Source organism: Cottoperca gobio, chromosome 14 (assembly GCF_900634415.1).
Source record: "Cottoperca gobio chromosome 14, fCotGob3.1, whole genome shotgun sequence".
In the NCBI taxonomy this organism is placed as follows: Eukaryota; Metazoa; Chordata; class Actinopteri; order Perciformes; family Bovichtidae; genus Cottoperca; species Cottoperca gobio.
In genome coordinates, this window is record NC_041368.1 from 17,560,801 (window position 1) to 17,588,732 (window position 27,932).

The 27,932-nt window shown below is 39.9% G+C and overlaps 1 protein-coding gene across 4 annotated transcripts; it reads left to right on the forward strand.

The window, feature by feature from the left end:
* Positions 1-854: 854 nt before the first annotated feature.
* On the forward strand, positions 855-27,417 carry aff4 (AF4/FMR2 family, member 4). Of its 4 annotated transcripts, none has more exons than XM_029447847.1 (21): positions 855-1,124; positions 13,682-13,811; positions 17,385-18,188; positions 18,573-18,611; positions 18,782-18,868; positions 19,279-19,306; positions 19,408-19,471; positions 19,694-19,783; positions 20,585-20,729; positions 20,957-21,701; positions 21,810-21,961; positions 22,487-22,572; positions 22,897-23,131; positions 23,497-23,594; positions 24,008-24,071; positions 24,735-24,871; positions 25,392-25,463; positions 25,590-25,683; positions 25,844-25,887; positions 26,235-26,452; positions 26,714-27,417. In XM_029447847.1, exons 2-21 carry the CDS (start codon positions 13,686-13,688, stop codon positions 26,839-26,841), a joined length of 3,456 nt encoding a protein of 1,151 aa, XP_029303707.1. In that variant the 5' UTR covers positions 855-1,124; positions 13,682-13,685; the 3' UTR covers positions 26,842-27,417. The 4 variants fall into 4 exon arrangements, with proteins under 4 accessions (XP_029303707.1, XP_029303705.1, XP_029303706.1 ...); XM_029447845.1 differs by lacking the exon at positions 855-1,124 and adding an exon at positions 8,853-9,457; XM_029447846.1 differs by lacking the exon at positions 855-1,124 and adding an exon at positions 8,853-9,457 and having other exon boundaries at positions 17,394-18,188.
* Positions 27,418-27,932: the final 515 nt, after the last annotated feature.

Consider the following 27,932-nt stretch of genomic DNA (forward strand, 5'->3'; position numbering starts at 1 on the left):
AAATTATCCGGTGTGAAACTGAATTCCCAGCATTTTCTTTAACAGTCAAAAGAGACGTGTGAACCAGCTGAATTTAGTACTTTAGTATATAGGCAACCATTAAACACTCTGGTTCCCGTCCTTTTTTTATTTGAAAAAACATTCAAATGTAGAAACATTTCAGACATACTCCCCAACTCAACATAATGATTTTAAGTTAAAGAAAAAATATATATAAATAATGATTAAGACAAAAAAAGATAAATACACTTCATAAATATCAAAATATAAGATATATATATTAGTCTTCTTTAAAGATTTCATCATACAATTTGACAGTTTTATCACTTTTTTAGATTCACATAACAATGAAATTGGTTGTAACTTTTGTTTTACATTTTGTATGCAAATTGTACCATACCAAGTTAATCAAGAATTCAATGTTAAATGTATCATGTTCAAAATGTGTAATTACTAATAAGTAATCCTTGTTACAATCAAGTTTGACATTATGATTGGTTTTAAACAATAGATAATCTTTCAATCGAGTCGAAAATGATTTATTTCCAGACCGTCAAGTCTGTGCAACCCTTGCGTCACACAAATGTTGCATTCATAACATGTAGGATTTACGACCATCATTAATCGTCGCGCTGTCACAGTGCACATTTAAATTGTTCACTACATTTGATTCAACTTCCTTTGGAAATCAGTAAACTGTCAATGTGTTTGCTGTCAAAATAATAAGTAAAAAAAAAAAATAACTTCCCTATCATGTTTACTTAGGTAGTTGGTTTGAGATATTTCCGACAGGATATGAAGGCAGCACCTCTTGCTGCCATCCATGCATCCAGTCCTGTCTGTGGTACCTGCTGGCTACTTAACTTAGCTAGCAGCCTTACCTATCAGTCACTTCTGTTCAGGAATTATAAAATGAACGACAGACAAAATGAATTTATTTTGTTTTCCACTCGATGCGCAGTTGCGTTTTAAGGAAAAGATGGATACCATCCATTCGGTTTTAGTATTTTAGCTGTTATAGCATTTTGCTGAGTCCATTTTGCGTGTAACTGGAAGTGGAAAAGACAAAGAGAAAAGAGCTTTCCAATAGCTAGAATGGTTTGGGCCTAAAAGGAAGACTAGAGGTAAGGATGGTTAATATAAAAAAATACGTAATTTGGTGATTAACGTTACTCAGTGGTTATCTGACATTTTGAGAGAATGTTAATTAAAATTTCCGTAGAAAATGTCAATGGTTTCATGGCTAACTAGCCGCTAGCCTAGCCCCAATAGGCTAACTCTATGCTATGGCAGAGATGCAGGTATTCCTGAAGGTAGCGTGTTAGCTTCTCGCTAAACGGTCAGACATTGTATCTACTTTTGAGTTGTGATTACGGCAGACATTGATTGCTGAAATGATGGTAACGTTAAATGTTACTTTTATTCTTGTGGTGGCTTTCCGTCCTCGGAAAGTATGACAAACATCTTAGTGATAGTGATCATGTTTTTGTTCATGTAATATTGGCTAACAGGTCATGACGTCTAATGTTTGTGTTTTCTCTGTTTTGCCATGTTTGACATACCTTACACGTTTAAGTTTACTAACTATTAGTCATTTGTGTAATCGAAACGGAGGTTATTATTTGATACTTGACATTTAAACAGAACAAACTGAAGCTCCTTGCACTTTGTTTATCATGCAAATAACTGTTGTCCACTTAGCTTCATGAATGTAATTGTAGTTCACTCCTATAGCTGGACAATTCAAATACGAACAATAATTATTTTACTTGCTTGCAGTTTCTCTGCCGTAAACAGGACAATTGAACTAATCCTAGGCCCATAACAGTCGTCGTTTTTTCACAGTGACTAGCAAAAACTTTTGGTTTGTTGTCCTGTAGCCTCTGCACATCGTATCCTGAATGTATTATAGCAGATTGCTCTCAGTGCCGCTCCTAGCTGTTTGAAGTCAAAATCACTATGACTCAAAATTACTGTTGAAAAAGGGAAGGCAACAGTATAGCTTATGTGTCTAGCTTTGGTCTCGCAAAAGGACAGCTGATATGCTTTTCCAGGAAGCCATTTTACGTGCCACAGTTGGGGGAAGGGCCAGAAAATGCATCATAAGTCCACAGTTAAGTAACAATTGGGAACATCACTGCTACAAGTATGTATGTAGAAGGCTATACTTGGCACACATTGAGAAAAAGACATAGCAATCTACTTGTTTATCTTGGTTGACACATCATGGTGAGGGGGGGGGGGGGCCTCAGGTCATGAACTCATTTATGGTAGGGAGCTAGCAGCACAACATCTGTAGTCAGGTGGTAGATCGAGGTTTAGGTTGTTTGTGTTGTGGGTGCAGTAGTAAATGAAGTTTACTGTGTCGGTTAGTCTAAGAGTGTTTTGACGTGAAGGAGTAAAAGGAAAACCTTTCCCTTCTCTTTTCATTGATGACACTACTGGCAGTTTTTATCAGATTATCATTACGCTGTAAAAGAAATCAAGTAAAAACAGTTTTCAGTCTAAGTACAATGGCTGTAAAACATGTTGACTATTCCAACTTGTGTTATAAAAGCACACGTAAACTGCATAACTGAACTTTAGTTTGCCTCTCGGTTGGAGTTTTTCTTTTACAACATATTGTGACATGGATGGCAATAGATAGATTTGGAATCTACTCCCATGCTGAGCAGTAAAAAGAGCAGCTTAAAGCATAATGTCTTTGCTAAACTTGCATAAAGGGTTTTAGAAATATGTCAGAAACTTGAATGGAAACTAATATCGATGTGGTGAGAGATGTTTCGGTGATAAATCAGAATATGCCAAAGGGATGGATGATATGACCAAAAATCTATATCCACATTATGATAGTATTTACCTTTTTTTATTGAATAATAAGAGAGGGTTAGGGTTGCATGCTTTTTTTAAACTGTTAAACTATAGCTCATCATGTTGCATACTGCCCTTTAAAACATTTTTTGATGGGCAAAATAAAGTAGTAGCATGGGATTGCAAGTTGACTGAATGTTTTTAGTTCTGGGTCAGAAACACCTTGGGAAATCTGAAGCCAACATATTAGACGTTTGTGTTTCTCTGTTCTCTATCACATTAAACTGAATATCTTTGGCTGTTGGTCTGATAAAACAAGACATTTAAAGAAATCACCTTTGACTTTGAGAAACTCGGATGTACATTTGTCACTTTTTTCCAACAGTTTATTGACCAAACGGTTTTTCTAGAAAATCATTGGCTGATTAATCCATAATGAAAAGAATAATAAGGTGCAGCCCAATTTGTTGGCCTAAAATGAGGTGACTCCCAATGTTGGGACTGTTATAGGAATATTAACACATGAGTTCTTTTAAGCAACCAAAGTTAACACAATTTGAAATACTGCTACATTGTTGCTAATAAAAGTCAATGTAAATGTGATAAGTGTGTCATAGCAGATAACAATTTGTCTGTCTTGCGCTCGCTGTGACGCAGCTCACTGTGAAATCCTCTTCGCTTCCTGTTTAGGTTTTGCTCTGTGGCTTCAGTATAACCGTTTCCTCTGTTGTCAAGCAAAGGGCACATGTTCTGTTGAGATGTTATGGTGACTTGTTTGTCCATTTCAGACAGAGGAGTGGGTTCATGTTTTCTTTGGCTTTGACGCATCTATTGTACATTGCAATAGTAGTACAGTGTAGTTTTCCAGGCTGGATATTTGGGAAAATGTCATGAGCAATACCTAGCTCCTGACCATTCGACAACAAGTAATTGTACAAGATTGTCGGCCATGCACTAAGTAGTCCTTGTCTGAATAAAACACATTTTAATATACTCCTTTATCATGTCTTTATCAGCTCTCTTTGATTATAGAAATTAATTAAATAGTCAAAAAGGAATCATAGCGTTCACCAGACTGCTTTATTGTACAGATGCTACTGAATTTAAGCCATTATATTCTTTTCTTTAACCCTACTCAAAGTAAGAGCTAATTGTGTCAGCTCAGACCTGTAAGTTTATAATCAAATCTTATTTCCTTTACAAAGAGAAGCTTGTCGAAAGTAAGTTGTTTGAAGGCTCTTCCAGAGTCTGCCAGTTTAATTAGCCCAAATCTAATCAGACATCAGCAGCTCTTTTTTTTTTTTTTCTATCCCTCAGTGCTGTTGCTCACACAGCAGAAAAATATGCTACTCACTGTGTCCCTGACCTCATGCATCTGTTCTTCAGCTTTTTTTCTCTGGGATGTGAGTTAAGCTCTCATGTGGCTATATAGTCCGGTGGAGGTGAAGCTCATTAAGGCCATTTCATTTCACAGATCTGGCACACATCCTTGCAGTGAGATACTGCGCTATAATATTGGTCTGCTGGAAATTAGAACATCAGTTAGACGAGTGCAATGTAATACTTCTGATAAAGTGCAATGAGACATTTTTCACAGCAGGGTAAGTGCTTCGCAATGCAATAACGCATGGATCAGTAACATAAACGGTAACAATCCCAGTTAGTAAGATGGCTCCAGAGAAGTAAAATGAGAAGTACGAGTATTTATTTTTGTAATACTTGTATAAAATCTTTTGTAATAAGTGATTCAAATGCAACTAATATTGCTACAACTTAAGCTTCTTATGCAAAATGCGCACAGGAACCTGCATGGTCAATTTATGAATTATACAATTACATTTTTTATCATCTGGTCTCTTCATCTACATTCACATTTGGCCACAGCATGTATCAAAATGCATGTTCTAGTTAGTTAGTGCCAAGGTTTATTTAGAGGTTCAGAGTAGTATGCTATAGGTTATGTTCCTATTTGTAGGCAGGCAGATATCCCAGTGTCAAATTTAGCCCAGACTGCTCTCTGAGGAATAAGATTGTGACTGATATATGGGAAACTGTTAAACCGTCCAGAAACAGGCTTGATTTACGTCTAGATGATTTCACATTTAACCGTAAGAATGGTACGCGACATTTGTAAACATTTCCACAATTTTAGAGGAGCTATCCAAGATTATAAAGCTGGTCTTATTATCCAGGTGTACTGAACATGCTGAGTTTAAACTGTGTTGGATCATACACCACCGTGTGTCGAATCAATACTGACTCAAAGCCAAGGGAGGGATTTGTAAATTGTTAAACTTGCCATAGTTCAGATACGGGTGACGAGGGTCATGCGGAAAAAGTAAAAGCCTCTTGGCAGGCTTGGAGAGCACATAGAAGAGCTTGACTGGTTCTTTGGAAATGTAGTAGAAACCAAGATATAGAGGGTTGTGTGTCATGATTCACAAGAAATCAGCAGAAAAAAGTACCCCGAGCATTGTGTTGCGTCAAAGCTGGGAGTGACAGCATTTTCTTGCTGAGCTCTATTTTTTAATTGATAATCAACATGAACCTTCCACATGGTCACAGTTTAGCTATTTACTTTACCACAGAGCCTTATGGTGGGATGATGTGTCACAAGACAAGTATATTTTAGTGATGGAAAATATATTCATTTAAATGTAAAACCCAGTGTAGCATCCCATTGCACTTCACTTAGTAAATACTTTGTCATGTGTATTTATTTTCAGTTTGACTGTATGATCTTGGCATGAAGACGTCACTGTCCTAGAGGCATATTGTGCCATTTTCAAAACCCACATTTAGATATTATATCAGTGTGTTGTAAATAATACTCAACTTCTTAGTAAACCGGTTTGCTGGATGTCAAATATATTTAAAAAAAAGCTCCTAAATTAATCTATTATTAATTAGTTTTCAACTAAAGAACAGCTCTTATTGGTAAATGCTACCAGCCCCCTTTGACTCAGATAATGCACGCCTGCTGAGTAGAGGCATTCCAGGCAGTGAGTCAGTTTAAATGCTTCAAACCTGCCTGAGTGAAAGGATAAAAGCAGTTGTTTAGAGAACATGCCAATCAAGTCTTAGTCTTGTTTTGATATGTTAAAGCTATCCCTGAAGCTGCATAGAAAATGTAAAGGGTCTTTACTGAAGAAAGAATTCCAAATACTCAGTCTTAATCCTAATTTTGACAGTCTTCTTCAAACATTGTCAGCTAAATAGTTTAACTTAAAAGGAAGACAGAAAATTAGGCTTAGTCATTACCCCTATTATTGTTTGAATATGTCTTAGCACTTGCAATCTACTGTATATTAGCATTTGTGTTTCCCAAGGAAAGTAATTGGATTTTGGTAATATTTAAAGTCACTCCATTGTTTTTTGCCATTTCTGACTTTGCCCTAGCGGCTAGTGATGGGACGATTTAGGATTTTATTGCAGATCGCCACAAACGACTTGCAATAAGTTGATTGTGGTGAATTTCGGTGAATATCCTTACATGAGATTGTGAAAAATAGAGCCTAATTTAAACATACTGTAACTATCATGTAAGAAAGAACATGCTTGCACAGACTTATCCATTATTTATCTAGGGGGACATTTTTATAATTACATTATTTAAGATTGTTGAATTAGTTTTTTACACATAAAAAAAGGTGTTCACTTTATAAAAGCTGTGTCCTTTATGTGATGCAATAAACACATATTGGATTCTTCACTAAATGTAAAGTGATTACAAAATGTTTCCGTGCCAGAGTTTTAAGCATATTTTGATGATAATGGAGATCTTGTGAATCGCAGGATAATCCTGACATACATTTTTCAAATTGTCCATGCCTACTAGCATCATGTGGTCTTGACGGCACTCGTCCCCAAACAGCTGCTTATACGAGGCAGGTTTGCAGCGTTTGAATGGACTCTCCGTCTGGAATGCCTGCCGTCAGCAGATTTGCTTCAAAAGCACCAGGGGAGGTGGCACTGACTGCCCATCTGTACCCGTTACTGAGAACCTGTTGTTCAGATGCATTATAAAATATTCTCTGCAAACAGCGTTTTTATGAATGCAGGAAATTGTTTCTGACAGATGACAGTTTTGGAGGGTTGTTGTATAAACATGTGCTTAGTTGCATTTTCTACATAATGAGATGTGTTATCGATTAAATCCAAGGGTAGTAGCCTGCTTCTATTTATAAAAATAAATGGCCTATATAATTGATGTGCTGAAAATAACTGACTACTCTACGCAACTATCACATTTAATGGAGAGAAAGGTATCAGAAAAGGTGTTTTAGATTAGACAGAAGTACATTTGAATTATTTAAACCAATACAGTATTTCCAAAAACATGAGCCCTGATCATAAAGACCTTTTCAGGGTTGTGCAATTGTAAAGTTTAAAAATGGCACAATAAAGTAATTGTTAACTGAGTCAAAGGGAGGTTCCCAAATTTGTATTTAATGATTTTTAAAGGTGCAGTGTTTAAGATGCCACCAGAATTATTTTTATGTAAGAAAAAGAACTGATATAGTCAACAGAATGTGAAGTAACAGTTCTGGCGTTATGTCAAAGATGTCTATGTGTTGTGTTGCAGAGATATCTACTGAAATAAGCATGCTAACCAGCTAGCCCAGGCCTGTCCTGTCTTACCACTTGTCCCTCGAGAGGTGACTGTAGCGTCCAGTCTGCCGTCAATCCAACATGAGAGGACGAAGAAGTAGAGCTGCCCCGAGAGCTTGTCAATCACATTGAAGGTGCAGTCTGTGTATGACTCGATAGTTAATTTACTGGATTAAATCCAAGTGGCCAATAAACAAACTATCAAAACGTACACAGCCCAGCCCCTGGGCACACAGATGGCTAACATAAACTATATGCTGATGCCGCACGTGAAGATTACATGATTGCAGTGTTATTGTGACCGGCTCTCAGTTTCAGCAGTTTGGTCGAATTTTGCATGTTCACTCCTGTTGGTAGTTTTCTTTTTTTTTCTATAACTGATGACTGTAAATTTGGAGTGCACGGTCCCAGTAGTAGAGGTGAAATGCTGCCCCCCTATTGGTTTGGAACCTGTGGCCAGACATTACACGTTAATGTCAGCACTTCATTTTCAGGTTTGTTTTTCCTCTTGCTCACTTTGCATTATCCCTTTTTAGTGACACCATAATTTAGCAGCACATCATAAAGATTATTAGATGATCAATGATGTGGAATCTTTGAAACAAACATGTTGTTGGAAACTAAAATAAATGGAACCTATAATAATGGTGAAATGGTATGATGTTGCCATTTTTTTTTTTTAAATTTAAAAAAAATAAAAACACAACTCTTTGCGACATTTGTCATCATGTCGTTCTGTTGTATAGCTGAAAACATCTCCCGTTACAAGCTGCATGCCGGAAACTGAGCACTGTCTCTTTAACAGGCTGCAAGGGTGCTTTGCCCTGTGCTCTGAGCATAGTGGGGGAGGGAGGGAGGGAGGGAGGTTGTTGATGGAAAGATGGGCCCTGATTGGCTGGGTCTTACTGAGGGCAGTGACATCACACGGAGGAGAGGCCCTGTGGTGTAAAATAACATCTCCTTTTATGGGACGAGGTGGATCGTTCCATTCTCGGAGAGAGGTGAGATTTTGTTCCCCTCTTACTGCTCCCTTAATGCTGTCTTCCTCTCTGTATTAATTCTTATTAAATTGGCCTGTGAGGCTGTTTTGTTTATTAATATAGCTGTATGTTTGTCTTAGACCAAGATAATTTCTTTCTTTAATGTCAATCCTCTCTTCTTAAACAACCTTATTTTATCACAATTTTGTTTTACTGCTCTTAATTTTGAGTTTGAAAGTGAAATAAACTGCGGTTAGACTTCTTCCTACTCTTTTCTTGCTGTTTCTCTTCTCTGATTTAATACTTCAAGGTGTGATTTATTAATTTTTTAGGTTGTGTTTACAATTACAATGTTTCAGAAGTCTTTATAAATGCCTCATCATCCCTATGCTCTGTTGCTTTGTTGAGTATAGTGCCTCATTTTTAGATAATTCATGGTGCTTAATTTACTGCAATTAAATATCTCTCCACTCCTTGCTAGGCCGTTTATCCTCATAGCTGAAGATTAAAATTGGCCCATCGTGCCGTTAGAGAGGCACCACCAGGACTGTCTCACAGTCTTGTGGACAGGAGACATGCCAGACACTCTTTTTAAATCACTGTTAACATTTACACACTAACCGACACCCAGCCTCTATTCACGTCTCTTGTTTGCCACACATGTTTACATCTCAAAACCACAACACAAACAAAAACTGCAGCTCTCCTTAGACTTCAACTAGCATGTGACTACCCCCGCTGTTTTCCGACATGGTATCTACCGAGAACAAGCAGTCACCTCCCCTCCCTAAGTCAGATTTGTCACCACTCCAAGGAAATGCACTGTACCTTCGAGTCGAGTAAAGAAACTGTAGTTACACTCTTCCGGCTGGACGCCCACAGATAGATTTAGAAAGAAAAAAAGCCCAGAGTGTCTTCACTGGAGGAGGCAGGCGTAGAATTTTAGGCTGACAAGTCATAACGAGAATACTTCTGAATCCCTGGGAGATCCTTTGAATCCTCCTCCCTCCTCCTTCCAATGTTTCAGTGGTTGGGGCCATGGCCTCTCAGTCAGGGTAAGAAATAGCTAGTTTGCTGTTTTACTTTAAAATGTTGCTACGTTGTAAAAGTCATACTAATGTTTTTGGATGGTTTTACTCTAATGACTGTCTTACAGAATCCCAGTCCTGTATTCATGGTGCTCCGATTACCATCAGTTCTTCCCTTTTTTCTTTTCTTTTTTGATTGTGTTGAAGACGTGGCTTAGTTGTTATGTTGTGAGTTAGAAAGAGACAGATGCACTGATTAATTGAGAGAGTGAACTGCAGACTTTGACCTTTTCTGTCTGGCGCAGATTACAATAAACATAGCTGGCTGCCACACTTTTATAATAATAAATGTCATTTTAACTCATTTTGTGTATGACCTGATTTCCGTAGGGATGTTTTTTTTCCTTGTTTTGAAAAGATTTACATTGCCTACCTTACTATGTTGGCAACTGATCAACTCCCTGAGGCTTAGGCCTTGGATGCAGGCTCAGCCAAAAAATTCAAACCAAGGCTCATTTATGATCTGTGCTAACGCTTGCTCTTGATACAAGTGAAATTTAAATTGAATTACTTGTCCTGGGTGTTTCCTGAACTATGCTGATATTAGGATAGGCCTTTAGTGCATTGTTTCCCAGAAGACCACAGGTTAAATGGCAGCTAAAATGGTGGCTTTGGAGTCATCTTTTATGTTAATGCCTCCAGAAAGAAATACGAAATATGGTCAACCAGGCCCTCTTTAACAGAGAGGTCCCTAAATACTTATGAACTATTATGAGTAAGACTGGGGATATCCCCTCCACCATGCTGTTGTAGTTGCTCTATCATGTAAGAATATTTTCGCGCAGTGACAACTATCTGTTTTTCTATCTGCTAAGTCCATAGTAGCATCCATCCACTGCATTGTAAACAGTACACATGTGTGTGTTGACACATGGGGAAACCCGCAATGCAGACAGCAGTGCAGTTGGTTCAAAGTTGTTCAGGAATCAATAAGTTGTAATGGAAAGCATGTTTCTTGATTCTTATACAGTTCATTCATTTATTATTCATAAAAGCTTACTTTCTATAGGACTATTCATGTTTACTTGGCCTCAAAGTCATATGATTTCTTCAAAACAAGAACACTTTTATTTCGTGGCTTTATTCCTAAGTTAATAGAATTTTTTTTTTATGAAGACTTCTTTTGAAAATATTTACAGAAAGGCATTGTTGAACTGTGTTTTTTTTTTGGTTTGCTTCTCCATATAAACTACTTTGAGTTGGTCTAAAGAACACTTAAAAACAGGCTGTGCTTATATGGCCATAGTCATATCATGTAACCAAATTTCTCAGTCTTTTTTCCCTTCTGGTACTGGGTGTACTTTGTTATTTATTCAAAATGAATAGCACACCAACTGTTTTTCTTCATATAGAAGACTTGAGTCCTCCATGAAAAGCAACAAAGGAGGAGAATATGTTTTGCCTCTCAATTTAAGCAAGATATGTTCCTTGAAAAGACATGTCAATTACGTTATTCTGATGTTGCAAAGCCACAAAAGTAAAAGAAACTGCTTGCTGTTATGGGCCTAAATACGTGCATTTATGCTCCAGTATTTTTGAAACCAGCATCAGACAATTGAGCTTCCGGCCTGAAGATTTTCTTAAGTGCTGCGCTACAGTATGGCAGGGTGTAACCCCCTGTTCAACTAATAAAAACCAACAGATTGGCTCAATTAGTTGGGCAGAATGGACATGAGCAGTGTTTACAAAGGATTCTGTGCCTGGGGCTTTTGACCATTTAACGCCATGCTAACAGTGGCCCATTCACACATTCAGCCCCTCTCCAAAACTGACACCGACTGGCTCATTTACATATACATGTAGTACCAGCATGCTAAACGCTCCCTTGGTACATAACCGTTTTGATTATTTGTCTAACCAGTATAGACTTTTAAAACCACAGACGACATTTATAGCATGAAAGACCTTCAAATGATACTTGGTATTTCATCTGGGTGGAAGAGTAGGCCAAATAACTAGATGGATAGATACTGTATTTATCCCGAGGGAAATTCAGGATATCAAGCGATTATCAAGTTGAATTTAATAGGCTGTGGCTGAAGTAAATCCTCCACTCTGTTAGCTGTAGTCGACACTTGTTGTCTGTACAAGGACATCGTTGGTCTGTTAAGTTGTAGCGAGTTTGTTATTCTGTCTGTTTAGTTTTAGAAAATGTATAGTCTAAACTTTGTCCATAGCTGTGCTGTAAGTCAAATAATTTCCAGAGATGATAACATTGGGGTGTTGATGGATGTTTGGATGATGGATAGCCTAAACAATGTTTTTCTTTACACCTCTGCTGATAGAACTGGTGTTAATGGTGTGTCTGAAACAGTTCACAGTGGCCTTGGATGCTTCCTGAGCTTTGGTTTAGTGTAGCCTAGCTTTAGTGTGAACATCACATAGCCAGTTATGAGTGACTCATAGTTGGATGATGTAAAACAGGCTTTGCAAAGAGGTTGGTTGGGAAATTACTTTTTAGATCTACTGATAAGATTACAGATTACCTGGCAGAAATTGTAACAAAATAACCAAAAAGAAAACATGGAAAGGTTTTGCTGAAGTGCTTGCAAGTCTTCCAGGACACTCAAAGTCAATATCTAACAGAGTTAATCTACTTCTTCACGTTGTGTGTGTGTGTGTGTCCTGTTCTGAAATTGGTTTCCTATCCACTTCTTTTCATTCATACTAAAGATTTTGAAAAAAAGCACTGTTGTGTTTATAATCTAGGACGAGGCTGGGCCGTTGTTGTATAATCACACTCTGTCAACAGCCTTAAAATCATTGTTGTCATTGGAAGAGCCAGAAGCTATCGACTTAAACCAGGAGGCGACACGCCTGGTTTATTAGCTTATGTGTAGTTCTAAAAGCTCCGTAGTTGCTTTCTGTTACAGAAGTCTTATTTTGTCCCAAAATACAAACTAGTTTGGTCCAAATGCCCATGTTTTAATACCCAGTGGCATCCAGCAGAACATTTTATGTGACGCTTTACCATTTGTTTAAAAGACGTTCACAGCATTTTGTTTTATCCTGTCGTAGTGCACACCGTTGTATTACATTTGGTGTAGTTTGCCTCTCTGGTGTGAATCCATACATTCGCTTACAAGGTTTCTGCCATGAAATAGATTTTTACTTTGATGTTTGCACTACACACATAATCCCATTGGGACAGTAAGGGCAGTGTGTTTAGCTAACAGTTATGGAGTCATGGAGTCGGTGGCTTCTAGCCACAGTTTACTAGAAGCAGGTTATTATTTAATCCTAATCACAGGCTGCTTTGCCTTTTTATTCTATTCCTGAGAAGACTTTTTTTTTTTTTCATGTTCTGGGAGTGATTCTTTTACTTCTCCAAAAAAAAGCATTCAAATTTGAAGCTAATGTACCTGCAATATTCTTGCTCTTCGGAGTTGTATCCTCATGATTATTTGCACTTATTGTAAGTCGCTTTGAACAAAAGCGTCAGCTAAATGAACTTTAATGTTTTGTCCACGACACACAAATATTTACATGGAGGACATGTAGTCATGGAGGGGTGAAGAAAACCACAATATATTCACATTTAAGAAGCTGAGCCTTCTTAAAATATTACTCGAATCAATTATCAAAACAGTTGGTGATTAATTTAATAGTTGACAACTAATCGATTCATCTTTGCATCTTATTATTAATGTGTAAAATGGCCATTGGTAGTTTCAGCTGGGCTACACATTTACATTGACCATCTGTACAAGCAGATTATTTGTAGTACAAGTAGTTTACTGAGCTTTGTCTAGACTAGGCTAAGCCTATTAGAGACTACTTTCTCCACAGGTCATCTCTGTGCTCCCCTCTGTTCACGATGTGTGGGGTTTCACTACTGATGGTCCTATTTGTGAGTTACCAAAAAAACTGACTCAAAGTAGAGGGTAGATGATGGCAGCCTGACTGTATGATGTGTGGTGAACAGTTGGTATTCATTTCCGAACCAAGAACTCATATCAGGAAAGAAAACTGAAGGGCCAATGTTGTGTTACCTCTGTGTTGAAGAGTGAGTTTTAGGGAAATTCTTACAGACCCGTCAGTTTTTTTCTTCTTCATGAACGTCTCACTTTCATGATACTGCGTCTTTTTTTTATAGCCATCCTTGTAAAGCCACGAGATAAGAAGTCTGTTTACAGTCTCTCCTCGGCGTGTTTTTATCTTGACTTGTTGTTGTTCTGTTTGCGTTATTAGCAACATGAACCGTGAGGACCGGAATGTGCTCCGAATGAAAGAAAGAGAAAGGAGAAATCAAGAAATCCAGCAGGGAGGAGGAGAGGCCTTTCCAGCAAATTCACCTCTCTTCCCCGAACCCTACAAAGTGGTAAGTTTGTTTACCTGTCATTCAGTTTTGACATGTAATTGATGAGTCAATTTAGAGGACTTTGTGACAGGAAGTGAGAACTGCACATACTACCAGGAGCCTCAGCATTCATGTTAATACAGTTTTGTCATTGCATACATTTTTTGAACCATCATACCTATACCTTTTTGTTATTTTTGCCTGCTTTACTGAACTACTAAGAGGAATATTTAGCTTCAGGCTTCTATGGCAAAGGTGGACTCTCTCTTTCTTAGGGCTTCCTTGTACACGTATGTGTGTGCACGCCTTTTATATAATATTTGTTTGACTTTATTCCTGCATTGCATCAGACTTTTAGTTGTAATTCGATTAGTTTTTCCTAAGTTTTCTTTTGTTTCCTTTTCACAATGACCTTCAGGATTCTGCAGATTTGGTTTTGTTTACGGTTTTTGTGATGAAGGCTAAATAGGGCGAACTAAAGAGACACTTTTAATACCCATGCAGGACATGTCGGGACAAGCTCTACTGCCAATGTCGGTTCTTCTTTTGATCCAGGTGATCTGGCATAAATTTCCAGCTGTAATTGTGTGTGTGCAACACGGTATGTGGTTACGTTAAGAATAGGTATTAAAAACAATTATCAGATGCTTTCCAAACATTTGTTTGCTTAAATTAGATGATATCCGTCAGATAGTCACAAGCTGACTAACTCTGCACAAGATACTAAAGAGATGGTTGAATTGAAAACACCTGTCTTTGGTTAGCCGTTTGCTGTTTGGTAGTGCAGCTGAAGAAGGTAAACATAAGATCGTGCCAGCCCCCCCTTCCCTTTCCTCTCATGTCTTCCTCCTGTGCTCACAGACACGCATAGATGTAGTAGGCCAGCTAGCTCCCACCCGGCCACTATAATTGTAAAGAGGATTTGAGTTCTCTGAACTGGTCTAATCTTTGCCACTAACCAGATTTTAGCAGAGGTAAGTGGCTCCTCTCCTTAGCTAGAGTTAGCCATCAAAGAGCCCGAGAGGAATGTGTCCTGACAGGTTGGAATAGAAAGGGGGGGCAGAGGTGAGTGGTGAGTGCCGGCCCGTGTGTTTTGGACCACAACAAAGTGAAAGGTAAACGCTGACTTTTAAGAAGGACAAGTCCTTGACCTTTGCACAGGGGGGGAAAAGGCTGTTGCAGCAAATAATCTTATTGTACAAGTTTGATTTTCTGTCTTCAGAAACGATAGTCAGGGTTTCTACGAAGTCTTGAAAGTTTGGAAAAGGCTTCATTTTAATGGTTATGTTTGCAAAGTTAGGAACATGCTTGAATTAGAATATACGCTCTTGATTTTCAACATACACTGTCATCTACACAATCACTCATGTAAACCTCAAACCTTCTGATGTTTGAAATGAAACAATCCTGTCGTCAGATTTGTTTGTTGTCTCCTGGCGTCCCACACCACACGTGGAGCTGGCTAAGCATTGAATCCTCATGATCAAAACATACAATCAAGGTTAATATGAACAGCTGGTAAAATTGATAGTGACATTATACATCGATTGCTGTGGGTATAAAGGAATTTTGTGAACGTTATTGTTTGCAATTGACAAATATTGCAGATAAAGACTTTGAGATTCTGGAAATATGTGGTTTTGGTACTTTTAAAAGTCTTTAAAGTGCTTGAATTTTACTCTTAAAAAGCTGTACAAAACCCTCGTGTAGTACAACAAAATGTGGCAAAGACCAACTGTTTAAGTGCTTTTCTACACTTTGTATCTCTTGAGTCTTACGTAAGCTTCAGTTTGCCTTTTTTTTTTTCTCCCTCTCTGTCATGCTCCACTAAGTGGAAGTTTACTGTGTTCTGCATTAAAGGCCATGTGTGCACGCAGCTGCAGCTGCGGCCTCCCAGATGTAGACCAGCAAAGCAGTAACATTTTTATGGTGCTGACTCCACACACATTTTACTCTGCTGCACAGAATGAAGAGCACAAGATTATCCGTTGAAAGTTTAACTGTGATATTGGTATATTTGATGATACAGTACATGCACACTGTATATAAATGCATCTGTGTATCACATTTGATTATTAAGTAGGCCAATATCTAATAAGCCCCAAGCAAAGGGCATAACTCACAAAATCACAAATCTATTAAGCACATTAATTTTTGTCTTTTCACTGCAGCTTAAGAACCACAAAGAGTTGGGCAAATTAGACGGGTAACAGATTCAAAACTTATGCCATAGAAAAAAGACAGCAGAGGACATTTGGAGATGATGGCAATCAGTGTTTTGTTCTTTTGTAATTTGCTGTTTGAAGTGTTGTTGGAAAGGATAGTTCCTGGCTAGCAGGGAAGTACTGCCTCAGGACCGGGGACTTTTTGCAGGGCAGGAACCAAAACTTGAACACGGTTCCTTTGATCAACATGGAGGTAAAGTTCCTGAGAGTTTCTGCCGACGAAAAGGACTGTACAATACAATACAGGGCTGTAATTAATGCATTATTTATAGGAAAACATTCTTGTTTTTACAGACCGTTGTTCTTCTGCCAACACACTACAGTGTTTCAATCAATTTTCTGTATAAAAAAAAAAGAACCTTTTGTTGAACAAACTGTGTAAGGATTCAGATGTTTCTAATTCACTCCAAGCTCTTTTTCTTTATACTTATTTTTTAGTATTATTCGCCAACATATGTGCCTGAACGTGCTATAATATTGGCCTTTTTTGAAGTACTTGTTTTAGGTACTTTATTTATAAAAAGCAGAGGGTATTTCTGTTCTAAAAACAATTCTAATGAATCAGGTTTCTTATGCTTGTGCTAACCCCCCCATAAGAAAAATGCATGATGCTTCACTTCACCAGCTACCCACGTGTAAGGCAGCAGTGCTAGCAGGACGTAGTGGTGTGCATGTTATGACCGAGCTAGTTAACATTTCCTGCTACAGATAATGGCTTGTGTTTCCTCACCCTCTGTGTGAGTCTGTCAGAGGTCTGAAGGCTTCATGTGAAACTGGACATTCTGCACAGACTGTCACAGGCTGATTGCTCGCAGGTCGACTGCAACCTGTGGACTCAAAGTGATTGATTAACCTGTGATTGTGTTGGAACTACGGGTAGACTCTTATCTGTGTTCACTGCGGACTGTTGTGGGCCCAGTTTGAACAAGCTAACCGGTGTGACTGGCTGATCTCTATAATTTGAGTTTAATAGATTTATTTTCTCAATGTTCAGTCAATTATTTTAAATGTACAACCGGCGATATATATAATTACTTTTTTTCAGATGTAAATCTGCCTTTCAACTGTAAATTCAGCATATTTTGGGTGATTTTTAAGTTTCTTTGTTGGAGTGATACATTTTCTCTCCATTTTCAATGTTTTTGATGGAAAGCAATTAACCCAAGTGTTGAACTTGTGCCCATAATGACTGTTTTCTCTGCCCCCTCTTCTCTCCTCTCTGCTTTTCCTCTGTTCATTTGTTTCTCAATGATTTTTCTGTCTCTTCTTTCTGTCTCCTTTTTTTTTTTTCTTCTTCTTCTTCTTTCGTCATCATCACACTGTCTTCTTTCCCACCTCTCCCTCCCCCTTTCTCTGCTTCTCTCTTCAGTCCAGCAAGGAAGATAAACTGTCAAGCCGTATTCAGAGCATGCTGGGCAATTACGACGAGATGAAAGAGCCGATTGGTGACACACTTCCTAAGCTTGGCGGTAAACCTTCTAACAGCTCGTCTTCCTCTGAGGAGAAATCGGGCCCTCCTTTGTTTGGCGGGGACCAGCGCGGCGTCGGTAGCGGTGGCAGCAGCCAGAGCAGCAAGTGGACTCCTGTTGGCCCCGCAGCAGGTGGATCTTCATCCCAGTCCCAGAAACGCTCAGGACTTCAGGGCGGGCACAGTAGCCAGAGGGGCAGTGGTAGTAGCGGCAGCAGCAGCAGTAGCCAAAGACACGGAGGGGAGGTGCGGGAAAAGAAGTCAAGTAAACATAGCGGAGGGTCAGAGCACTCAAAGTCACACACATCAAGTCCGGCCAAGGGCTCTCTGAGTTCCTCCGGCAGCAACAGCCACTTGCGGAGCTCCTTGTCTGCCGAGCAGCATCACAGCAAGGAGCGTTATCGCTCCAAGTCCCCACGAGACAGAGAGGCCAACTGGGACTCTCCCTCACGGGTTCACACCTCTTTCCCCACAGGACAGCACTCGAGTCAGGCCTTTCCCCCGTCTCTCATGTCCAAGCCCGGCTCCATGCTGCAGAAGCCCACAGCGTATGTGCGGCCTATGGACGGCCAGGAAACGGCAGAACCCAAGAGCTCACAAGCAGAAAGCTACAGTGGACAGTCGCACAGCAGCACCATGGGAGAGATGAAGTCCAACAGCAAGGCCTCACTTTCCAAACTCAAGATCCCCTCACAGCCTGTAGAGGTAAGGCTTGTCTACAGGCTTTCCATAAAGGGGCTGTACTGTTTGTTTAATGGCTCCTAAGATATAAATATATTAGGACTGTACCGAAGAACTTGTTGTTTTGTGGCTTCATTCATAACGTTGACATTCAAATTCTAAATCATGCTGACAGACATTTGAAGCTTCATAGGAGCTTTTAATGTAAAAATATGAGATTGATATACAGCCCTAAAGTCCATAGTAGCAGCCGTATCATGTTACACTTGTTCTGATTGAACTTGTAGGTCTCATAAAATACCTTTGGACTGACTCATGATACTCAAAATGGAAGCTGTCTCTCGCCCGCTGCACTGACCACCATGTTGTTCATGAACACGTTTTTAAATGCCATGTTTCTATCTTTAGGGATCCGGTGACGCCAACTGTGTCGATGAGATTCTGAAGGTACGAATATAATTGTATTTTGGTAAAAACGGCTTCTATCAGGCCAACAGTTCATCACGAGTATTCAGTGAAAAGCCTTTTTGCTCGAGTCAATAAACGGCATTTCGCACACCTTACAACCCATTTTCACATTTTTCCACCATGTGTGTTTTTCTTCCTTTTTCGCTCAGGAAATGACTCAGTCGTGGCCCCCTCCGCTGACAGCCATCCACACCCCCTGCAAAACAGAGCCCTCCAAGTTTCCATTCCCCACCAAGGTCAGCATTGCATCAGTCCCTGTGTTTACGGTTTGATTAAATGAAGTGTCATAATAAATGAGTACGGCTTGATTGTTAGTTTAGTACTTGTGTATAGTGAATACAGACCTTTATTTAACACAACCAATCCGGAGAGTGCGTGTTGTGGATGTTGAATTGGAACTATAAGTGATGGGACTTGATAAATGTTTAATTTGATGGATGGTTAAAATACTTTTCTGTCCGTTTTTGATATTTACTTCAATAAGTACTTGCATGCGAATATAAAGAAGCCACAAATCTCGAAGAGATAAAACATTTTTGTTAATTGATTCATTCACTTATTCATTGGTTGTTATCAGATTCGACACACACATTTTCTTGGTTCATGGAAATAATTCATTTAAATGTCTGTTTTTTTTTTACCACAGGAATCTCACCCGTTTCCAAGTGGACACAGTGAGTATCACACACAACGCAATATCTTTAACAAAGAAATATGTATATATATGTATGCCTGTATATTCTTATTGCTCATGAGTTTTTGTTTGTGTTTTTAGAGCGAGGTAGTTCTTCCAAGAGCTCCAGCAGCCACCAGTCCAAAGCTTGCGATGACCAACCCACGTAAGTGCTTCATCTTTTCCTCCCTACTTCCTTTCTCAATCCATGTTTGTAGTCTTCCCAGTGTTTATTCAGACAACAAAGAGTAAGATACTAAAAGGAATAGTTAATGATGAGGTAAGAATCACTAAGTAACCACACATGATTAGATGGCCTTAAACTGCAGCAGTTACGCTGCTGTATTAAAATACAAATACTAAATGTAGTTCTCTTCCTGTATCTCAGTTTGCTGGAAGATGACCTGAAGCTCAGCAGCAGTGAGGACAGTGATGTAGAACAGGACTCCAAGAACGCCTTAAGGAACACATCAGCAAGGTAAAGCACAAAGCCTAGTACATTTACTTGAAATTTGAATACTACGTTTTTGTTATGACTGTAAGGGAGACTCCAGCTAAAGTTTTTTTTTTTTTTTTAAGGCCACATGGTTTTGTATCGGCTTGCATTATATTATATGATGTTCCTTATCTTAAAAGAGATGGTGCACAAGTTGTGTTGCTTTCCTATTATTTCTGTATCTTATATTAATTTCCCTCATGGCTGATGCAATCACACCACAAACGATGGCCTCAGATAAATTGAATGGTCACCTCACTAGTCTTAAATTACATTTTTTACTTTTACTCGTGGATTCAAATATCACTGAATATCAAATAATCGGATGTTTGATGTTTTTAAAAGCTAAAAAGTTAGTAATGTTAAAAAGTCTTAAGTTTGGGATTTTTCCTTTTTTAAGTTTGTTTCTTCGGTATTACATTTTACCCAGTTTCTCCATTTCCCAGTCGTAACATTTGAAAAATTGTTAACACATTTACAACTTTAATTGCAATTGGTCAGTGCAGAGTGGTGCGGGATCAGGGGGGGATAGCATCAACCTTTGCACTCCACATTACGTCCACATCTTTTCCAAAGCCAACAGTGGGTGTTAGTAGTGATAAGGACTGCAGTATGGAACTGTTTCAGCTATATGGTTTGTCCAGAGACTATCAGCATATTGAACACTTCAAATATTCACACGGCGTGAATATGTCCCCCTGAAACTGTAGACAAGGTTTCTAACACACAACACGATGGGGTTGATTTGTATTCATGCTATATGACTCTTATCTGTAACAACAGCAATAACAGTGAAGGAGCGGAGCAATCGAGGGATGACTCGAGCAGCCATAGCGGCTCAGAGAGCAGCTCGGGCTCCGACAGCGAGAGCGAAAGCAGCACGACAGACAGCGAAGCCAATGAGCAACCGCGGCCTGCCTCTCCTGAGGTAATGACTTACCAGTAACGTTGTACAAAGTTGTAGTGCTACTTGGAGATGATTTTGTTCCAAATCAACCATTAATGTCACCCTTATTTTGTGTTGTAATAGTTGCAATGCATTTTTGTTCTTTCTTCTGGCCACAATACCATCTTCTTTTTAGATGTCTGATATGTAACAATTTTCACTCACTAACACAAAGTCTTCCATCTGTGTTTCCTCCTGCGCCCCCGCAGCCTGAACAACCCATGGCCAACAAGTGGCAGCTGGACAACTGGTTCAAGAAGGCCAAGCAATTTTCCCCAGCCTCTCCAGTGGACAATAATGTTCCAACCAAGTGCAAGAAAGAGGGCAGAGATAATGGCTCAGGACGCAGCTACAGTAGCCAGGGAGGGGGTTCAAAAGACTCTGCAGCACCCACCGCTAACAGGGCGGCGCAAAAGGGTGCGGAGGGTGGCCGTGGCCGGCAAAAATCCCCCGCTCAGAGTGAGGGTGTCACAAATCCACGAAGGAGTGTGGGTAAAAAACAGCCTAAGAAGTCTGAGAAGCTCCCAGTTGTGGAGGAACCCAAGGGGGGTCTAAGGGTGGAGAGTGAGCCGGCTCCAGAGATCCCTTCTCATCGGCCCAAAGCTCCTACTAAGGGTGTCCGCAAACCAAGCATCAAAAAAGAACCGAAATCCTCGCCGAGGCCCACCGCGGCTGCCGTCACCACCACTGCAGATAAACGTAAAGCCAAGGCACCGACCAAGACTTCCCAGAAGTCTCGTGAGTTTGTCGATACGGACTCTTCATCGTCAGACTCTGAAGGGAATGACAGCATCCCGTCCTCGTCGCAGACGCCCAAGTACACGGAGAGTATCAGGACGCCTGTGTGTGTGTTTTCTCCAATGGAGGAAAAAGAGCTGTTGTCTCCACTCAGTGACCCTGAGGAGCGCTACCCAGCAAGGCAACCCCAGCAGCAGGTTTTACTTGTGAAGATAGGTCAGTCTTCTAAAATATTATACAAATTCTCTCTGTGCACTTGCTTTACTCCTGAAGCTTCTCTTTTCTTTGGACCAAATTAAAGCGTACCCTTCCCATTTCCTATAGATCTCAGCTTGCTGTCGAGGATCCCAGGGCGGCCCTACAAGGAGCCTGTAGAGATAAAAGTGGAGAGGGACGACTCTCTAGACCGGGACAGCAAAGACTTCAACAAACAGAGCTCTGAGAAGATCTCTAGTAAAGCCAAGAGGAAACACAAGGTACGAGACCTGATTGACAAATGTCTGTCTGTATTCTCTGTTTTGATCTTAAAATGTATTTTTCAGTATGGTAATGCACACGGAATAACTTTATTTGGATATTGCTTTATTATTACTTATCACGGAAGTTATGATTGTTTTCATTTTAGTTTCCTTCCAACAGGATACCGTATCTCTTAAAATAACCTCCAAACAGATTTTCATTAAAGCAAGAAAATGCCATTCATCCAAGGAACCAGGATGTTGGTGGAAGTCCAGATCTGGAATTCCTGCCATTAGATAGTTGTGTGTATTTATTTATTTAAAGATCATACCCGTAAAGAAAGAGACTTACAGTCTAAGTGATATGTTAGGCTGTAACAGCGAGTTGAGAAACCATTTTAGCGTTGGCAGAAGGTTGATCTGTACATTGTAATATGATCAAATGATAGGTTGTCTCCCTACAGACCCATGTACACACACACACACACACACCAATGAATCCTGTAATGTGCCTTAATTTTGTGCGATCTTTGTATCTTTTAGAACGATGAAGAAGGCACCAAGCCAGAGAGCAAGCGATGCAAGCAAGAGGAGAAGTCCCTGTCTCATCATAAAAACAGCAGTAAAGAGTGAGTATTCTTCCTTTTCTCTTGTGATTTATCATTCCCTCTGCACACCTGGTGTGACCGTAGTACTCTTCACGGGCAAATGAAGCTTGCCAGAATTCCTTTACTCTTTTGTTACAATTCACAAAATAAACTCTGAGCCTTTTAATAAGCATTATCAAATCAAAGCATAGAGACGTGTCTTTGTTTATTGCCTTGCAGCCTCTTTAAGCTGCACCTGTTAATCTTTTACTATGAAGACATCTCTGCTATGATCTGGAGTGTTAATATTTTGTGATTGAAAGCGGAACAGCTCTGTTGCAGCACTGACTGTTCATATCACACCAGGTCTAAAAGGTCTTTGGAGAAGAAAGAGGAGCCAGTCCCCTCTCCTTCCATGTCGGGTCTTCAGCGGACGCCCAAGGCAGAGCATCCGAGTCGAAAGAGGACAGTCAGCCAGTCCTCCACCTCTTTGTCCAGCGGGACAGGAAGTGGAAAAGAGGGAAGCCACAGCACCAAGGGCAACTCCACCTCCAAGCACAGAAAAGGAGAGGACAAGGGACGCAGCACACGCGACGGCAAGGTGAGAGCAAGTAACCTTATCGCCGGGCTGTCCGCGTGAATATCTGGCAAGCATTGCGGATACTGGAGACTGTGCATTTGCAATCTTTCATCATGTTTGCCAACTGTGCAGTGTTTCCCTCGGGGGAACTTACATAAAGAACGCATGATGTTGCTGTGTGAAGAAGGGGAGTGTTCGAGAACATGGCTTCTATATATATATATATATATATATATTGTTGTATATCCCCAAAGCGAGCAAAACATTTCTACCTCCAGACACCCTCAATCTCACCCTTTGCTCTCATTTTATCGTCCACTTCAAACACCTGGCCCATTTTTTTTTTCTTCTCAAACTTTATTCCCTCTCACTTGCTGTCTCGGCAGGAGAAATCCTCAAAGGGCTGCGATAACCAGCTGGCTGTGCCTCCGCTCTCCACGGACGGCTCCAAGTCTCAGAGATCCAAGCTAGTGTTTGAGGACAGGTAAGAAGAGCTCTTTCCACTGTGGATAACCCCTCAGCAGGGTATGCAGAAAGAACTGCTGTGGGGATCTAGGGTTGCCTTTGATGCATAAAGCTGTAGGAGGTTAGTGCTGAGGTCATGAATAGATGTGCCTGCATGCAGGAGAGATGGCGTAAATTTCCATTTTAAAGGCTCTCTGTTGGGAATCTTTGTCCTTTTCATGCAGAGAGAAAGAAACAACAAGTCTTGCCTCTTATTTTTGGGGGGGGGGGGTTTGATTTTTAATGGAAGAATAAAGGATCCTGTTGTTTTGATGTTTGGTGTCCAGGTCTGTGCTAAGAGCAAATGAATGCAGAAACTGAGCCATTACAAAGAGTTTTTAACAGTTCAGACAAGTAATCAAATTTGTTGACCTGTTAATCATTTTGTTTCAGGGTCCATTCGGCAGATCACTACTTACAAGAGGCCAAGAAACTTAAACACAATGCAGATGCACTGGTAAGAGCGACTATTGCATGCAGTATGTAAAAGAGATGAAACAGTCAGTTGCTGCATTCAAAGCAGTGACAGTTTTTTTTTTGTTATGTACAACAACATCCTGGGGAAGTTTTGTATCAAGATTAATGCTACATGAAGGAACACAGTTTAAGTGTTTGACATTTCTTTTTATTGCTGACGTGTATGTGACCCTGTAGTAAATATTTTATTGACTGGAGAATGTCACTCGTACGCAAAGTTTTCAAAGTGCTTTTTTTTTCTCTGTGCGCTGAACGTTTTTGAGCATATCCCACAAAATATATTTTTTTCTTATACCCGCTATAGACACGCTTACATTCTCAAAAATGTATGTGGATTACAATTAACCCACACTGCCGTTCATTAGTCCATATCTTTTATGTTATACATTCAAGGCCAACACGTACATAAGTTGTTGCTGCTGTTGTTTAATGAAAAGAGACTTTATGTATTCCAACCCAAATCCTATACAAACCATGTCGCTATATAACATGGTCATGCCAAAACCATATCAAATGAAGTCATGTGAACAGCATTTCGTCGTGCACTGCTCTGACATGTTAGACTGGTTCATGCTCACAAACTCAGAACGCACTGCCAACAGAGATTTTATTGTTTTGTTCTTTGGCCCCATTTTTTTTACAGTTGGACCGCTTTGAGAAGGCAGTCTACTACCTGGATGCTGTGGTTTCTTTCGTTGAATGTGGTAATGCTCTGGAGAAGAGCGCCCAAGAGGCAAAGTCTCCCTTCCCCATGTATGCTGAAACCGTGGAGCTTATCAAGTAAGATCAAATATAAATATCATTGTCACAATGTAAAGGGGAGATCAACCGATTGTACACATCAAAGTCGTTTTACAGGTCTTTGGTAGTATTAACTGCGTACGTGAATTGCCTTTAGTGATGTTACTTGAGTCAACGGCAGTTAGAGCTGGAAGCTACAATTTTGAAAATGAAAATAACCCGGGGGGGTGTAGCGTTAAAGAAGTGGGCTTACCAGACCTCTGTATCCTGCTCCTCTTCTCTGCCTGCGGCACGAGGTTACATTAGCTGCGACTGGCACATCGCACCCAAATATATATATTTTTTTATCTGTGGCCAAATTGCATGATGGGTAATGTAGAAACCAGGTTTTGACAAAGAAAGAAAAATAAAGTGATATCTCTGTACACTGATGCTTACACTGGCAGTTTCAAAACTGATCAGAATACTCTGTAACTTTAACTAAAATAAAAATGTTTCTATAAAGGCTTATTAGGCAGTTCTCCTATAAACTAAATATTTGTTCTGTCTGTTTGTTCAGATACACTATGAAGTTAAAAAGCTACCTGGCCCCAGATGCTACTTCAGCTGACAAGAGGCTAGCTGTGCTTTGGTAAGTACGCACACTTTCAACCGGTGATGGATTCCAGGTTCAAGCGGTGTCATCCTGTCCTTGGCCTTCTACTAAAAGCATTAAAGGAGAGTTTTATGTCAAAATGAACCTTTTGTCTCTTTGCAGCCTACGATTCCAGTCTCTACTCTACCTGCGGTTATTCAAGCTGAGGAAAGACAGCGCTCTAAAATACTCCAAAACACTCACAGAACATTTAAAGGTACTTTTTGTTTCCTCGTAGCTGAAATCCAGCTTTGCTTGGCAAACCTTTAAAAACCACAGGAACACAATTTACATTCCATGTATGTAGTTTTTTTCTTTTCTGTGAATGTGTAACCTGCTGTGTACATAATGTTCTTCCCCCTCATTTTGTTTGACAGAATTCTCTGAGTAACACCCAGGCTCCCTCTCCTGGAATGGGAAAGTAAGTCATGTCCTCATTTTGCTGTTAAATGTGATTTGTAAAGGAGACGTGTGTGTGTGTGTGTACTGCAAATTAGTTTGACATTTTCCCAATTGTTAAAAGTATTGTATGGTAAAGATAATTAAAAGCGAACGTTTGGAAATAGTGTTTGTTAAAGAATTAATTCACCTGTTTTCACATCTTGTTTTGAAGCTCTCAAACTGGGCAGCGATTACATAATTACAGCGATCAGTTGGTGCTCAGTATATTTAACTGTCATGCAGTCACAGGTGTTTGTTTAGACATCTAAAAATACAAACCAAACTTGTTTCTAAACCATGTCTGCTTGTTTCTGTGTCTTAACGCAGCAAGGCAGCAGGTATGCCCTCTCCAGTGTCTCCCAAACTGTCGCCAGGCACGGCCGGTGGTTACTCGTCAGTCACCAGCAGCAGCAGCGCCAGCTCGTCAGTGACCATACCTCAGCGTATCCACCAGATGGCTGCCAGCTACGTCCAGGTCACCTCTAACTTCTTGTACGCCACTGAGGTCTGGGACCAGGCGGAGCAACTATCCAAGGAGCAGAAAGGTGAACTACCTTTTTTTTAAAGCGGTCAAATCAATACTGGGGGAGTGAAAAGGAAAATTCCCAACGGATAATACAGTGATCAGAATTTGTAAGATATCTTAGAAAATAGTGGAAAACCTTTTTTACAAGAGAGAATAAATATTTAGTTCTATTACTAGTGAACGGAGAACAAAAATACAAATGATTTAGCTTGTCCCACCTTAAACTTGCCTGGAGTCACTGGCTCTTAAAACTTGTCTTGCTGTGTCTTTGCTTTCCCAGACTTCTTCTTGGAGTTGGACAAGGTGATGGGTCCTCTGATCTTCAACACCAGCAGCATGACAGAACTGGTGCGTTACACACGTCAGGGCCTCCACTGGCTGCGTCTGGACGCAAAGCTTATTCCTTAGCGGGGACTCTTTCCCTGCACGCTGCTTCCACACACACCTCGGCAACACATGCTCAAAGACTCTCACGCATGCCCTCACAGACAGACACGCATACAATTACTGTACACACACACACACACGTGATGAACTTCTCAGACATATCTCCAACACTGTGTCCATTTTCTACACCAGCTTGCCAAAAACACTGAGCAATCTAGAGCATCTCACACCGTCGACGGCACCACACAGGGAGAAGCATCGAAACCGCAGCACAGGAACAAAAAAAGCTTATCGCCATGCTTCATATACCGGCATTCTTACAATCTTTGAAGGCCATGTTTTTATCTATTTGGCATGGAAGCGCTGGGTGAATTATTTGTTATGAAATCGCTTAAAAATGGGGTTTGCTTTTTAGGCTACTTTGGCTTTTAACTTTTTATTTTACTTTGTTTCACCAAAGTACCTCCCATAAACACCAAAGGTGCTTTAAAATGAAGGTTTCTCTTTATCATTTTTGTGCCTTGTATGTGAGAGACAGGAAAACAAAACAGCCACCCGTCATATCTGAATAAATTGTTTGTGTCCCGCCCCCCCCCCCCTTTTTTTTTTTTTTTTTTTTTTTTTTTTATATAAATATAAATCTAACTCATTGTATGCATTTTTAAACATTTAGCAGTTAATGGAAGCTGGCAACATTTATGATTTTAATTGCAGTGTTTCAGTTTTAAGTCGAGTCCTGTTCACGCATCTTAGAGCAAAAATGGTGTTGGCCACAAATGAAGCTACATTTCACCGTCTTGATTTATCTTTCCTTCAAAGTCTCTAGGCGCTAATCTTGGAGCATGCCCACAAGATTTAAGGGACGGACTGTAGGAAGGGCTACTGTGCACAGCAGATTAATACTTCTGACACGCACATATTTATAAATGTTCTCTTTATCGATCAGTGTATTGGTTTTTAACGGTGTCAGTTTTATTTACCACAATCATGAACTACTTTTAGCCCTGCTAGAAAAATGTAATGTTGGTCATTTTGTACAAACCACTGTAGTCCGGTTTGTGGCAATGAGCAGCATGGCCTCTAGGGGCCACTAGCGGAGGCTTTTAGACTCT